Source organism: Myotis myotis, unplaced genomic scaffold (genome assembly GCF_014108235.1).
Source record: "Myotis myotis isolate mMyoMyo1 unplaced genomic scaffold, mMyoMyo1.p scaffold_m19_p_19, whole genome shotgun sequence".
In the NCBI taxonomy this organism is placed as follows: domain Eukaryota; kingdom Metazoa; phylum Chordata; class Mammalia; order Chiroptera; family Vespertilionidae; genus Myotis; species Myotis myotis.
The window spans coordinates 31,165,990-31,181,592 of NW_023416323.1; the positions used below are offsets into that span (position 1 = coordinate 31,165,990).

At 47.8% G+C, this 15,603-nt stretch overlaps 1 protein-coding gene across 1 annotated transcript in view; it reads left to right on the top strand.

Annotated features, from left to right (window-relative positions):
• Nucleotides 1-15,603, top strand: part of KCTD19 (potassium channel tetramerization domain containing 19) — a 19,415-nt gene continuing 3,812 nt past the window's right edge. The window contains exons 1-10 of the mRNA XM_036346819.1: nucleotides 1-291; nucleotides 6,509-6,659; nucleotides 7,430-7,621; nucleotides 8,874-9,005; nucleotides 10,856-11,066; nucleotides 12,359-12,519; nucleotides 13,921-14,024; nucleotides 14,431-14,573; nucleotides 14,769-14,852; nucleotides 15,123-15,237. Of these exons, the coding sequence (XP_036202712.1) occupies nucleotides 7-291; nucleotides 6,509-6,659; nucleotides 7,430-7,621; nucleotides 8,874-9,005; nucleotides 10,856-11,066; nucleotides 12,359-12,519; nucleotides 13,921-14,024; nucleotides 14,431-14,573; nucleotides 14,769-14,852; nucleotides 15,123-15,237 (1,578 nt within the window). The 5' untranslated portion in view covers nucleotides 1-6. The remainder of the gene's footprint in view (nucleotides 292-6,508; nucleotides 6,660-7,429; nucleotides 7,622-8,873; nucleotides 9,006-10,855; nucleotides 11,067-12,358; nucleotides 12,520-13,920; nucleotides 14,025-14,430; nucleotides 14,574-14,768; nucleotides 14,853-15,122; nucleotides 15,238-15,603) is intronic.

The following is a 15,603-nucleotide window of genomic DNA, read 5'->3' on the forward strand; positions in this document are numbered from 1 at the left end:
CCTGGCATGCCTCACGAGTCAGCAGAGGATTTGTTCCATTTCAACGTTGGGGGCTGGCATTTCTCAGTTCCCAGAAGCAAACTCGCTCAATTCCCAGACTCCCTGTTGTGGAAAGAGGCTTCAGCTTTGACTTCTTTGGAAAACCAGAGGCTGTTTATTGACAGAGATGGTTCCACATTTAGGCACGTGCACTATTACCTCTACACCTCCAAACTCTCCTTCTCCAGTTGTGCAGAACTGAACTTGCTCTATGAGCAAGCACTGGGTTTGCAGCTGATGCCTTTGCTACAGGTAAGAAACTCTTATCTTCTAGGAGTGGTGATCAGTAAACATAGGCCTTACATCACTAAATGTTGTTTTGTATATTGGTTGCTAAGATGACCCTCTTAATGGAAAAGTGTGATGAGTAAGTTAAAGTACGAATACACTGAGAATGCATGTTCTGAATAAAGGATTCATCCTGATTCTGCCTAATCTATACTAGCAGCCAACATAGACCCAGAATGAGACTTACCATCTCCTGAGAGTATGCTCTTGACTCTTGAAAATCCTATTTTAAACTTATACTGTTTTGTTGTTGAATTTTAAAAGGTGAAAACTTTATAAATTATAGGGTTTGTTATATGCACTGTGTCTGAGATTTAAAATCAAAAGATTGATCAAGAGTATTACTTCTCTTGCCGAAACCGGTTTGGCTCAGTGGATAGAGCATCGGCCTGCGGACTGAAAGGTCCCGGGTTCGATTCCGGTCAAGGGCATGTACCTGGGTTGCGGGCACTTCCCCAGTGGGGGATGTGCAAGAGGCAGCTGATCGATGTTTCTCTCTCATCGATGTTTCTAACTCTCTATCTCTCTCCCTTCCTCTCTGTAAAAAATCAATAAAATATATTTTTTAAAAAAAAGAGTATTACTTCTCATTTTGCCTGTTAAGTCCACAACATTTACAGCAAAGCAAAAAGTCCTCCAAACTGCATAATCTTTCCTTTGCCTTCACTTCTCTGTTTTCCAAGACTCCTTGTTTCTCATTGTAAGTAACAGCTTTATTTTTTTTTAAAATATATTTTATTGATTTTTCACAGAGAGGAAGGGAGAGAGATAGAGAGTCAGAAACATCGATGAGAGAGAAACATCGATCAGCCACCTCCTGCACATCTCCCAGTGGGGATGTGCCCGCAACCCAGGTACATGCCCTTGACCGGAATCGAACCCGGGACCTTTCAGTCCGCAGGCCGATGCTCTATCCACTGAGCCAAACCGGTTTTGGCTGTAAGTAACAGCTTTAAATGCCTTTACTTATAACCATTAAAGTAGCACCAAAGACCATTGCCCTTTTTCTTAAATTTTCTCCAAATTATAGAAATCATTTCTGTGGTTTATCTTTAGTATATTTTTAATTATTGAATAATGACATTTTTGAAAAAAAATATGTTTTTATTGATTCTTAGAGCAAGAGGAAGGGAGAAGGATAGAGAGATAGAAACATCAATGAGAGAGAAACATTGATCGGCTGCCGCTTGCACACCCCCTACTGGGGATCAAGCCTGAAACCTAGGCATGTGTCTTGACTGTGAATCAAACCAGTGACCTCTTGTTTCATGGGTTGACACTCAACCACTGAGCCACACCGGCTAGGCTGCAATCACTTTTTTTTTTATCCTGGAAGATGACTGGGAAGGACCCTTAGCTAGTCTTCAGATTAATCCCACCGTCTGGACAAGGTGTTACTTATTTTATCTCCACATTCACTGACCCAACAAGCCACACTGCAGCTCAGTGCACTACCAACTGTGCCTCCCCAACACCTCTTAGAAGAAAATTGAGGTAGACCATGCATGTCTGGGTCATGTAGGGATGAGAACATTAATAATGTATGTTTTTATAGAAACTCCTTACTAAATAATTAAATGTTTTCTTTTAAAAGTTATTATATATTTAGAAATCAAAATGCTTACCATACTCCAGTGCAAGTGGTTGTAGTATCCTTTTCAAGCTACCCACCTGCATTTTAAAAATTTTCAACTACCCCGAGAATGGACTACTAGAATTGCTTACAAGTGGCTTCAAAATCACGTAAATGGCCTGGCATGTCAAGATTGCTGATGACTCTAACAAGCACCGTTTTGTGGGAAAAGGAAGGAGCCACTTGTTCATTACAGAAAACCAAAGAGACAAAGGCAATTTTTTTGAAGAACCATTTCTAAATTACATAAGCCTGTAATACAAACATTTATCAAACTAACTCCTTTGCTGTCTTCATTTCCCAAATTGAGACAAAATATAACTGAAAACAACTTCTAAACGGGAGATAACCATTCAGAGGCCAATGAGTTTGGTCCAATTCCAAAATTCTAAATTGTGTGTGGTAGAGTATTCGAAGAATCATGTGGATTGGCCTTTCTAAAACAGACCGTAAAACAAGTGCTTATGTTTTGGAAATGGTGTTTTCAAAAATAATAAACATTTAGGTTGGCACAACTGAAGCTGTATTTATTCACTGAAGCGGAGTGTAAATACAGCTGGAGAATGAACAGCCATCAAGCAAATCAACAGCCTCACACATTTCCATCACTTTCCTCACTAAGGCCTGTTCAGAGACTCAGATTCTTGCCTAAATGTACAAACAATTGCTTGGAGAAAATGGAGCTTGCCAATTCTTGGTCTAAAGACTCTTCTCAGGCAGCACAACTTAATGCATTCAGCCAGTATTTACTGAAAGCATTCTACCACACTACCTCCCAGATTTTACTGTCTCCACTTTGCATGTGAGGAGCCTGAGGCTTTGAGCCGTTACGTGACAAGTGGGAGGCAGCTGATTATTCCTATGAGCTTTAAGGATAAAAGGAGAGGATACAATAAAAATATAATGTGAGCCCTAACCGGTTTGGCTCAGTGGATAGAGCGTTGGCCTGCGGACTGAAGGGTCACAGGTTCAATTCCGGCCAAGGGCATGTACCTTGGTTGCGGGCACATCCCCAGTAGGAGTTGTACAAGAGGCAGGTGATCGATGTTTCTAACTCTCTATCCCCTCGCCCTTCCTCTGTAAAAAATCAATAAAATATATTTAAATATATATATAATGTGAGCTACACATGTAATTTTAAATTTTCTAGTAGCCACATTTAAAAAAATAAAAAAGCAGGTGACATTAATTTTAACAATTTTTTAAATTTAACCCAATATATTTAAAACTAGAGGCCCGGTGCAGGAATTTGTGCATGGGTGGGGTCCCTTGGCCTAGCCAGCAAATAGGGCCGGTCGGGGCCATCTCGCCCAGTCCCGATCAAGGCCAATCTGGGCCGGCCAGCCGGTGGGAGGGACCATGGGAGGTTGGCTGAGCACACTGACCACCAGGTCCTGCATTGAGCACCTGCCCCCTAGTGGTCAGTGCATGTCATAGCGACCGGTCATTCAGTCGTTCGGTCATTTGGTCACTTAGGCTTTTATATATAGAGATACTATCATATCAACATGTAATCAAAATATTAAAATTGATATATTTTACATTCTGTTTTTGTACTAAGTCTTTAAAATCTGATGTGTTTTATACTTATGACATATCTCAGACGGTCACATTAGCCTCATGTGGCTAATGGCTACCAGATTGGACAACACATAACTAAACTGTCCTAAACAGTTAGTGCTCTTCACTGTAAAGTCCTTCAGATTTAGCCCCTAGCAATAAAAATGGGACCTTGCCTCCCACTGAAGTTCCCATGCACTCAACAGGTGGAGTATCCAACTCGCGATTATCTGTAACATGGTAGGCTTTGTTGGGAAGCCATGAGAAAGAGCCAACAAACAGAATGAGATAAGAAGCTTCTAGAAGACAGGCACCTGGGTTTACATTGCTCTGCTCTCCACTCCTCCTCACCTCTGCATATCTGCAACCCTTATCTCTCTACCAATCCCCACTCACCTGCCTGTCCCATCTCCCCCCAGTCTGTAGCTTTGGCCTCCGAAGGGCACACTTGGTACCTATTATTGCTTTGACTCTAAATGTAACATTTATTGTGAATTGAGCAGCAATCACAGATCAAGCACTAGAGATATAACAATGAATCATATAGTGATACAATGGCAGAAGTAAATGCCATGAAGAATAGAGCAGTGCACCCGGCCGGCATGGCTCAATGGTCAAGTGTCGACTGTGAACCAGGAGGTCATAGTTCAATTCCTGGTCAGGGCACATGCCCGGGTTGCAGGCTCAATCCCCAGTGTGAGGCGTACAAGAGGCAGGTGACCAAAGATTCTCTTCATTGATGTTTCCCTCTTTCCCTCTCCCTTCCTCTCTGAAATCAATAAAAATATATTTAAAAAAAAAAAAAACAGAGTAGAGCAACAGCCCACATCAGAGCATCGGGCATCTCTGAGCACTGTTGCTCCTTTGGAAAACCTCCATTAAGTCCCAAAGCTCTGCCAGCAGCGCATTTGTCAGCTATCTTTTAGCAATCCCCCCCACACACATACACACTGCTCCTGTGCCATCAGTCTTATGCTGCTTCTGATTGACTTGTTTTTCATTACTATCTAAGCCAAAAACAACACTAATTATCCTTGTGCTAGCAATTATCCATCTGAATTCAAATCTGTATTTTCCTTAAAGAAATCTTCCTTCTAATAACTTTCTGGATCATATGAAGAATAAAAATTCTAGAAGTAATATTCAGGCAGATAGAAGTGGAATTGAAGTCCATAGAAGACCAGCCACACACACTATGGCAACTTTAGTTAGCAAAGGCAAAGGACAGCTGGGAGTCTAGCTCTCTGAAGTACCCTCCCTTCCTTCTTTCTTTCTTTCCTCCCCCCTCCCTCACTCCCTCTCTCCTTCCCTTCCTTCCTTCCTTCCTTCCTTCCTTCCTTCCTTCCTTCCTTCCTTCCTTCCTTCCTTCCTTCCTTCCTTCCTTCCTTCCTTCCTTCCCTACCTCCCTACCTCCCTACCTCCTTCCTCCATTTAGAGTTTTGTGGCGTTTATGTCACTGATGATGGGGTAGGGATGAAATAATGGTGGAAGATGAAGGTGGAAAGGTAGCTTGGATTCTGACCACTAAGAGAAATGAAATTAAATTTAACATTATATCCTTTAACACTACCTCCCAGATTTTACTATTTCCAGTTTGCATGTGAGGAGCCTGAGGCTTGGAAAGGTTAAGTGACAAGTGGGAGGCAGCTAGTTAAGAGCAGTGGTTAAGAACATGGGCTCTAGAATCTTGGGTTGCATTCCCAGCATCTCCACTTACTTGGAGCACTAAATACTCTTCCTTTCCTGGGCCTTGTTTCCCATTTGCCAAATGGGACTGAGAGTGCTAGAGCCTACTTTGTGGGTCGGGGGTACATTAGGAGGATTTAGTTTAAAAGTGCCCGGACAATAAATGTTAGCTTTTAAGGGACAGAGTCAAGACTCAAACCCCAGTCCTTCCACAACTCCACCAGCCACTCTAAATGGGGAAGCCTCACTCTGGTCCCCACCTTTGCAGATCTTTAGTTATGTGGGTGCAGTTTATAGCCATAGCCACCAGAGGGCTCTTCTCAAATCTCAGGATTTCCATGAATCATTTCACAAGCCTCACCTGGGTAGATAGGAATTAAGAGCAGGTTCTTTTATTAGTTTCATACTGAATCTGAGGTTTTCTATCCATTATGAAGCCCTTAGAGAAAAAATTGGCCATGTGATGCCTTTACAGGATTACTTTTCCAGCTATATCCAAAAATGCCTTAAGAAATTTTTCTTCTAAGCTGGGGACAGAAAAAAAATGGGCTTGATGTTATGATAACCTGCCCCCTAAGCAGGACTTCTGAGGGAGAATGGGTTCCTGAGTTCAGGCGGCATGAAGACACCCAGCCCACCTGCCTGGGCCTCAGCTCTGCCTAGCTGGGGTGCTCCACTCCCGCCTCAGCCCACCCCTGGTCACCTGATCCTTGAAGCGGAGAGGCTCTGGACTTGGAAGACTGCTTGGGCAAGTCACAAATCCTTTGACCACAACTGACACATCAGCAAAACTGGAATGCAAACACCACATCTGCCTGCCAGAGCTGTGTTGGGATAAATGAGCGAATGAGTGCGAGCACTTGGAAAAACGTACCCCGTGCCACCTCCATTTCCCTAGTTAGACCAGGTTCCATGGTTAGGAGGAGCACAAACAAGCAGAAAACAATTATAACAGGTCAAAGGGGTTTTTGAACTCTTGAGGGGAAATGATAACAGAAAATCACGAGTTTTTGATAGTTAAGTAGAAATTACCCTAAAGATTGTGTAAAATAAATGTCTATTAATCCATGTAAATTATAATCCAAAAAGTATTTCAAAAGTCAGGAGACAAATCATCATTGAGATTTTTAATATCAGCATGTCATCTTACAGACCTAAATTTTTACATATTTGTGTGATTGACTCTATTCCGAAACATTTATCAAAGAAAGTCATCTATTATTTTTTCTGGTATTTTACCCTAGAGCTGGTAGATAGTTATTTGGTTTAGAATTTTCAACGCAGCCATCTTCTTTATCCAAGACTCTAGATAATCTGAAGGAAGGAAAACACCATCTCCGCGTGCGGCCTGCAGACATACCTGTTGCCGAGAGAGCATCTCTCAACTACTGGCGAACGTGGAAGTGTATCAGCAAACCCTCGGAATTTCCTATAAAAAGCCCAGCCTTCACAGGTATAAGCACAGGCTGACCCTCCCGAAGCCCCCACTTTACTTCTCATCCTAACAGGAGTGGCTTCCATCCAGAGAGTACCCTGATTTCTGAACTAGTTCTGAATGACTGCTCTATCTCACTGTCATCTCCTTTGATCTTGTACCCTGTCACATGCCCTCTCCATGGCTGCTCACCCACAGGCAGCAAACATCCTCCTCCACATTCATTCCTCTGCATATTGGGCAGAGCTGGGCTGAATTCCATGCTTCCTAGTCGCCTGGTAACTCCGGCATCCTTTCAAGTCACTCTCACCACCACACAAGCAATGTCCCCAAATGGTCACTGTCTGTTGTGTGCCTTGCAGTATGGATTAGCCAATCTGAGACACCAAACAACCATTCATGATTATGGATGGGTTTGGGGCTTCCAGGAGAGTCAAAAGGATCTATTTTTACCTGTAGGTCACAATGGTTGGTTTGATCAATTAGAATGAACCAAATAGATAACCAATGTGAATTTAATAACTTTGGATACATAAGCCAAAATTTTATAACATGTTCCACTGCCCTTCACTAGAGAAAGACTAGATGTCCATGCCCTGCTCCCCACCACACTCCTGCCAAACCTTAGGGTTACATCTAAATACAGAGGAAAGAGGCACCAGGCAGGGACCATCTCCTGGGTGAATCTTTTTAGCTTCCTCTGGGACTCCTGGATCAGTGAGTCCTGGTGGCCTCTAAGAGCCTTGGCCTCTTTGAGGTGGTGACACCCTTTGCCCATTCTCCTCCAGGCCTACATGATAAGGCACCTTTGGGGCTCATGGACACACCACTGCTAGACACGGAAGAGGAAGTGCACTACTGCTTCCTGCCCTTAGACCTAGTGGCCAAATATCCAAGCCTGGTGACTGAGGACAACCTGCTGTGGCTGGCTGAGACTGTGGCCCTGATCGAGTGCGAGTGCAGCGAGTTCCGGTTCATTGGTGATTGCTCTGTGGCAGGAAGAGGGCAACATTGGGGGTAGGGGTGGGAGGAGGGGGGTGGACTGAGAGCATCCACTCCTCCCCATGGAGAGGCCCAGCTTGGTGCTTAGGACCTCAGGGGCTTCCCTGGGCAGAGGTGGAGGGGGCATGACAAAGTCTGTGGGGAGGCAACCAGAAGCCCAGCTTTAGACTCCTATTTTCCTCAGGGCTATTTTGTTCCTTGTTCATTTGGGAGTGGCCTGGGTGTAAGGGGGCACTGGAAACTACCTGCAGTGTCAGGGCCACAGGAGTTGGTGTGAAGGGCAAGGCCCTGAGCTGGACTCCAAGGTCAGCTACTCATCTTGTTCTGTCCTTACGTATCCAAGTGGGCTTAGGCCTTGGTTCCCCTCACCAAGGAACCCTAGGTTCATCAAATGAGAAAATAGGGGTATTTCAAAGGATGGTCCCTACCTGCTCTCACTTCCATTAAATCAGAATAAAAGGGAAGGAAGGTGGATGGTGAGAGTTTCCCCAGTCCTTGTGGAATTATCCACCTGAATCAGTGACCCAAGGAGGGGTGAGATCTTCAGCCCTGGACAGAAGAGAGCCTCCCTCCCCCCACTGCCCCAGGACAAGCTCTGGTGCGGGTGTGAACTGAATGACCCCTTTGATTCTAAGATGCTGCTGCCGCCTAGATGAATAGGGCAGGAAACACCCAAGTTGATCTAGGGGCCCAAATGCCTGGAACCCCAGCCATTCATATTCATAGTTACCTGGAAAGTTGTTTGATGTGCTTCTGAGTCTCCAAGTTGATTCACACAGGGCATTAGCGTGGGCTGCATCTCTGCCTCCTATACTGCAGTCCAGGCAGGGACAGACTGCAAGTGCACCTGCCAGCCCAGGCTCAGATGGGCCCTTCCTCTCTAAGCAGCAAGACAACTCCCTCTTTTGGAATGACCTGCTCTTGGGTCAAGACTCACAGGGTAAGTCTCAGTGACAATGTGCTCACCAGGAGGTCCTGGCGTGGGAGCCCCAGGCCAGGCCATGGGAGACCACACCCATGGCCTCAAATACGGGAAGACAAAGTAATTTGTGGTCTTTCACCTTGAAAACCACAGAATTAAAGCTAATCTAACCAGGTATGTTCAAAAAACATTTCAGAACAAGGAGAACCTAGGATAAGTTGCAGCACCAAACACCTGTCAAAACCTGGACCTTCAGTGATATTAGAAATTGCTTCATTAACTCATTTGGTTTTCCTTTGCTTTTCAAGTGAATTTTCTTCGCTCACAGAAGATTTTACTACCAGATAATTTCTCCAATATCGATGTGTTAGAAGCAGAAGTGGAAATTCTAGAAATCCCTGCACTCACTGAAGCTGTGAGGTTGTACCGGATGAACATGGGTATGTCACCCGGGGAAACGTGCCCTCCCCTTCACCTTCGGGGTGGTCAGGCTTGAGCTGGAAAAGCCAAGAACAAACATCTCCCCTCCCACAACTACTTTGGGCTTTGGCTGGTTGTGCAAGAAGCAGGCATTTGGGCTTAGAATCAAGAGGGGAAATGTCAATCTGAAGCCCCGTGTGGTCTCTGTTCAGCCTGCCCACTGAGGGTGGATGGCTTACAGCCAGCAGGGGCTGGAGGTAGCCCAGCTCGGCCTACATGGGGAAACCAAGCCAGAATGTGCTAGGAAGGGAGGCTGGGCCTGATGCCAGACTTCCCAGGGGCCAGGCAGGTCTGCTCTGCTTGTGGAAGTGGGGAGACACTGGAAACTTAGAGCACCCACCTGCCACTCCCGGAATTTTGTTTTCCAGGCACGGTGGGGGGTGGGAAATGCTTGAGCAAATTCCTCACTAGTGCTTCAGTGTTCCCACCCACCTCCAAATTCCCTTGTCCCCTATTTCGAAACCCCTGGCTGCTGTGTCTGTTTCTGCCCTGACCTGACACTTCCTGACCCTGACCCTGACCCTGACCCAGTCCAGGCCTTCATGCTCTCCGTGCTCCCTCATTCCAGCTTGCTCCGCCCCTCAGTTTTGATTTACTTTTCCTCCCATTCTTCAATTCCTGCACATCCACGGGAGCTTCTGTGCATGTTTCAGCAGCTAGCTGCTTCAATGTGGCCTCAGCAGGCCTTCTGAGAATGTATGGAACCGAGCATGTAGAGCACGTGTGAAGTGAGGGCTGCACACCACCAGACATTCATCCCATGGGAATAGGCCTTTCCTTGTCTTCAGGGCCAGCTCTCCCAGCCTCCCTCCTGGCAGATGAAGTCCTATCCTATTTGGGGGCCATGGCAATCCTGCAGCAGGTCTCGGGGGGCCTGGCCCAGGCTCTAACAATCCACTGAAGGGGGTGTGACTTCAAACCCCTCCCCCAAGGGCTTCTGTTCCTCAGAGAACTCGGTCACTGAGAGATGGGTGGAGAGGTGCCTACTCCACAAGAGGTATGTGAAGGTAGGCTCTGTAGGCCGCGGGCAGTCCCCCAACACAGTGCGGGCTTTGCCTTTTATAAAGCACCACACCTAAGGGAAACGGCTCCAGTAGCCCTGGAGACAGGCTCTGCTCCCGTCTTGCTTTGCAGTTTCGGACAAGGTGCTGAACTAGTCTCTCAGCCCAGTGGGACTTAATTAGTATCCTCGGCTGTGATGTGAGGCTGGCACTACCCGTCTTGTGGGATTGCTGTTGGGATTGGAGATGATGCATGAAAATCACCCAGCAGCTTGCCCAGTAGCCCAGTGTGGCCACTGTAGACTGTGCATTGTGCCCACAGCAGGAGCACAAGGCCCTGCCTGTGAGCCAGCAACCCAAATGCCCACCTGCTAGTAACACCACCTACTGTGTCTTTGGGGGAAATTCTGCCCAGGAGGGAGGCACTGAATCCGGGAAACTGTGGCACACCTTGGGTTCTGTGCGATGGCTGCTGAACTTTCCCATGGCCGGTTACAGCAGGGCCTGAAACTTAGAGGTTCCTGCAGAGGCAGGGCCAGGTGGCTGCTGCGCCGAAAATTCTGAACTCCAAATATTAGTGATGCAGCAGATTTTTCCCTTCTCCCAGCTAATAGTTCTGACCTCTAAACCTGACTCAGAAGAGAAAAATAGTACTCATTTTGAGAAGATCCAGACCTGGGCTGTGCAAGGAAGTAAGCTGTCTCTAAACCTCTTCAGTACTAATTCAAAGCAGCAGGAAGGAGACCCAAAGGTCCCAATACAGGTATGACTGTGAGGGGGTCTAGGAGTCACCCTTTCTCCCTGCACAGGTGGCTGTTCCCGGACGTCCTGTCCTCCCCCAAGCCCGGGGAAGGGGGGCCGCGCAGCCGGCCTGGAGGCTGTGAAGCCGCTGTACATGATGGCCCTGGGTGTGCTGGTCAAATACCCAGACTCCGCACTGGGACAGCTCCGCATCGAGAGCACGCTGGACGGAAGTAGACTGTACATCACGGGGAACGGGGTTCTCTTCCAGCACGTCAGGTAAGGCCTCCTCAGCACAGCTCGGCCCACACAGGGTGGGCTTTGCCTTTCCCTAGGAACCACCTGGGCCCCCCAGCCAGAGGGAGGTAGTGTCCTGAGGGGCAAACCCATCATCTTAGCCACTCCCACCACCATCACTGAACCCCAGCCTCAGAGGGGAGGGCTGGTGTCAAGGTGCAGAGGTTCCCCAAACTGGCCCATATCTCTGTTCTCTGCAAACCACTGCTCTGGTTCTAGCCCTAAGCTAGGTCTGAGGTGACCAAGCCACAGTCACAGCCCTCAGGATGCTAAGTGTTACCGACCCCCCATGCAGATCCTCCTACGAAGGTCCTCCCCTCCAACCCTTCAGAGGTTCACTGGACACACACAGAGGCCAGAGCTAGGGATGAGTCTCCCCGAAGGAAGGCAAGGCAGGCTTCACAGAGGAGGTGATACCTGGCCTTTGCCTTGAGGGATGAGCTCAGAATGTCTCCATTAGTGCAGGGGCATGGATTCCAATCCTGCTTTATAGAAGGAGAGCTGAGATTCGGAGCGGGACACTTTTTTTCTTTAACCTTTACCCAAGGATATGTTTTTATTGATTTTTAGAGAGACAAAGAGAGAAAGAGAGAGATAAGAGAGAAACATCAATCAGTTGCCTTTTTGTATGTGCCCCGACTGGGGATTGAACCTGCAACCTAAGTATGTGCCCTGACAGGGATCGAACCGTAGCCATTTGGTGTAAGGGGCAACGCTCCAACCAACAGAGCCACCTGGCCAAGGTGAACAATTCTTTTAGGTTCACAAAATACATTGGTACCAAAACTAAAGATAGAACTAGGTTTTTCTGAGTGCTGGAGAGAAGACCAGCCAACCCTCAATGCTGTCCTATCCCAATATCGTTGTTTGGGGCCTTTGGGGCCCACCCCTAATGCCACAGAAGACAAAGACAAGCGCCTTTGGGTGCAGGGGGTTGATGTTCAGACTTTCCTGGGCACACAGGGTACTAGTCAACTACCAAGTCCGTGGCAGGTTACCACATGACTGGATGTCTTGGGCAGATAATTATGAGGACAGGAAAGATGTGGCTGGGTCCTGGCCTGGCTTTTCAACCTGAGATAAGGCCTGGAGGCTTGCAATTAGTCGATTTAGAGGGCTCTGCTGAAATAGGTCAAGCTCAGCTCCAAAAGGGTGAGTGTGTGTCCAAGCTTACTGTCCTACGGGTAACACCAGATTCCCAGTTAAATCAAGGAAATGATGTTAGTAGTGGTGCGGGACTGGGGCTCTCTGTGACAGGCCTTTCCCCTGGGCAGGAACTGGCTGGGGACTTGCCGGCTGCCCCTGACAGAAACCATTTCTGAAGTGTATGAGCTCTGTGCCTTCCTGGACAAGAGGGACATCACCTATGAGCCAATGAAAGTGGCTCTGAAGACTCATCTGGAGCCGAGGACTCTGGCACCCATGGATGTGCTCAGTAAATGAAGAAGCTTCTTGTTTTGAATTTAGCATCAGCGGAGGGTCTGGAGGATCAGAGGGGAAAGATGAGGCTGGCCAGGGCCAGGAACTGTACATGGAAAAAGAAAGGAAAGCCAGACAGACCCACATTTGTGGGGTTTGCCTAAAGGGAAACTTTCATGTGAAGTGACCCCTCCTTACCCCAAGCCCATTAAGTAGCCTCAGGCAGTACAGACTGGGCAGTAGAGACTGACCCTTGTGGGGCTACACGGTCGCCAAGGCATGCCTGCTCCAGCACTGGGTGCTGACATGCTGTGCTCATCCATCCTCACTGCCATCCAGGGAGAAACAGTCCCTGAGTCTATTTAACCAATGAGGCAGAGGCTCAGGGGAGTAACTTGCTCAAATTACAGTGGGGCCTTGATTTAGGAGTGTCCCGCCTAACGAGTTTTTTGAGATACCAGATGATTTTTTGCATTGAGTTGATAGAGTAATTTGAGTTAACGAGCTCAGTCTCGGAACGAATTAAACTTGTAAGTCAAGGCCCCACTGCATAGAGTCAGATCATGACTGAGCTGGAGTTGAAGTCTGAGTCCAAAGACAGTTGTTTTCACCATCTGCCTATAACCTCCTATTAACAAAAGTTTAGTTTTTCTGGTCAAGTTTAGTCTGTATTACTGACATTCTGCAGCAAACAACATTTGTTGAGCACCTACCATATACCAGGACAAAAGCAGACACTGGGTGTGCAAACGTGACCAAAACAAATGCAGGCCTTATCTTCATAGAGCTCACAATCTAATTACGTATCTCTTACCCCTTACCTAATTATAATCTAGTTATATACCTGTCACTCATTACAAAGCTCACTAGAAACTGGTTCCCAAATATCCAGTCATCCCCAGAAGAAAGCCCCATTCTCAGACATGTCTAGAGGCCTGTTCTCTAAAGAAGTGACAGTAAACTGATGAGAGCTGGCTCTATGACATTCTCCAAACCATAAGCGCAAACATAACCAGGGACTCCTAGCTCCAGTCAAAGTAACCACATGAAAAGTTTCCTACCCAGGACACCCCAACCAGAAACCAGAGGCAGGTAGCATGTGAGTAGACATGAACCTCAGTTCAGCTTTCTTGAGAGAGGTGGGTCAGGGGAGGAGGAGCGATGCCCTTGGGGTTGGGATTCCAAAGGGCTTACCCGTCCCATCCCAAGTCCCTGGCTTGGAAACCAGGAAACCAAAGGGTGAGCCGCAGGAAGCCCTGAGTAGCCGAGAAGGTTGGTGTCAGGGATTCCAGCTGCTTCTCAGAGGATGCAACACAGTATGGCAGGTGAAGGTATTGAGTCTTAACATGCAATACACTGTTGACCAAAATTTACCTTCTGGCCCAAGTGATGTGTCCCCTCTTGTTGGTTTCCTTAGATGAGGAGTGGATGGCAGAGATTACTGTGTACTCCCCCCAACAGATCATCAAGGTTTATGTTGGAAGCCACTGGTATGCAACCACCCTGCAGACCCTGCTGAAGGTACTGCTGCCCCAGGCTTCTGTAGCTGAGCAGCTTTGGAACCGGTCACCGGACCCTTACATAGCCTTCAGCACCTGCTTAGAGCAAGGACCTCTGCCTGCTCTTTCCATAGGAACAGCCGGGAAGGCCCTCAGGAGTGTGGGTAGGGAGGAGGCCAGGAAAGAGGGAGGGTGGGGTTCCAAATGCCTCAAGAGGGTGGTCTAGGGACCAGCAAAACTTGAAGCAGAGACCATGTGCTTCTTCCCCAGATGCTCTGCTCCCCAGTATGGCTCTCTGTGGCCAACAGATCCCAAAGCCTCTGCTCTAGAATGGTCGGGAAAATGAAGCGAGAGAAGGCTGATCTGCTTTACTAAAGACCTAGCTCTTTGACTAGCAGATTAACAATCTGGTGTCCAATCCCTTGCAGTATCCAGAACTGCTGTCCAACCCTCAGAGAGCGTACTGGATCACGTATGGGCAGACCCTGCTGATCCACGGAGATGGCCAAATGTTTCGACACGTTCTCAATTTCCTGAGACTTGGAAAACTGTTCTTACCATCTGAATTTAAGTAAGCGAAGGGAAGGACATTGCATGATGAAACCCCATGCCTCTGTATCAAAGGAAACAGGCCTGCAGCCTTCAGGGAGGAGGGTCTAGTAGTTCCAACATGTGAACTGCTGTGGGAGGCAGCAGCTCTGCAGGCCTGTGCCCCACCCACACTCCCACCCAGCTGCCCAGTCCGACATCTCCTTATCGTCCACAGGGAATGGCCCCTCTTCTGCCAGGAGGTGGAGGAATACCACATCCCATCCCTCTCAGAAGCCCTTGCCCAGTGTGAGGCATACAAGTAAGGGACTTTGCTCCAGGCCCCACGTTCTGGAGTTTGTTCCTTTATATTCCTCATGGGAATCCTGTTTTAAGTCCCACCTCCCAGTAAGACCTGTTCTCCTTGGGGTTAAGGGGGTGGGGCAGGCCAGGATTGGGCATTGACCTATGCCAAAACCCTTCAGACGTCCCTTCTCCCCTACTGTCCAGAGTTCACTCTCAGCCAGCCTGCCCAACAGGGTAATGGGCTAGAAGCTTCTGCTCACTAACCAATCCTCCTTGGAGTCTGCAGGTCATGGACCCAGGAGAAAGAATCTGAAAATGAAGAAGCTTTTCCCATCAGGAGGTTGCATGTGGTGACGGAAGGGCCCGAGTCGCTGGTGGAGTTTGGTAGAGATGCCAAAGAAGTAAGTCCCAGCCCTCTTTGTTTAGTGGTGTCCTCGAAGGACATGCCCACAAAGCTCAGGGCCGGCGTTGCTACTCGGGTAGAGCAGAGGGTGCAGCTAGCATAGTAACTATGACCTGGATGGAGGCACAGGGCACCTTGGCTGCTGTGGCCTGGGATGCTGATATGTCCCTTTGGAGTTGAGAGGCCCTTGGGCTGACACCACCCCACTCAGACTAAGCAAAGCTCCTTGGTTGACCACGGTGGGAGGGGGGGATGGGAGGGGGGGCGGGAATGGGATTATTCTGGGTGAGCAAGTAAAGTCTCGGAGGCCCAACTTATTAGACCTGGGGAGGCTCCAATGTAGAAGCATAACATGCCCAGAGCT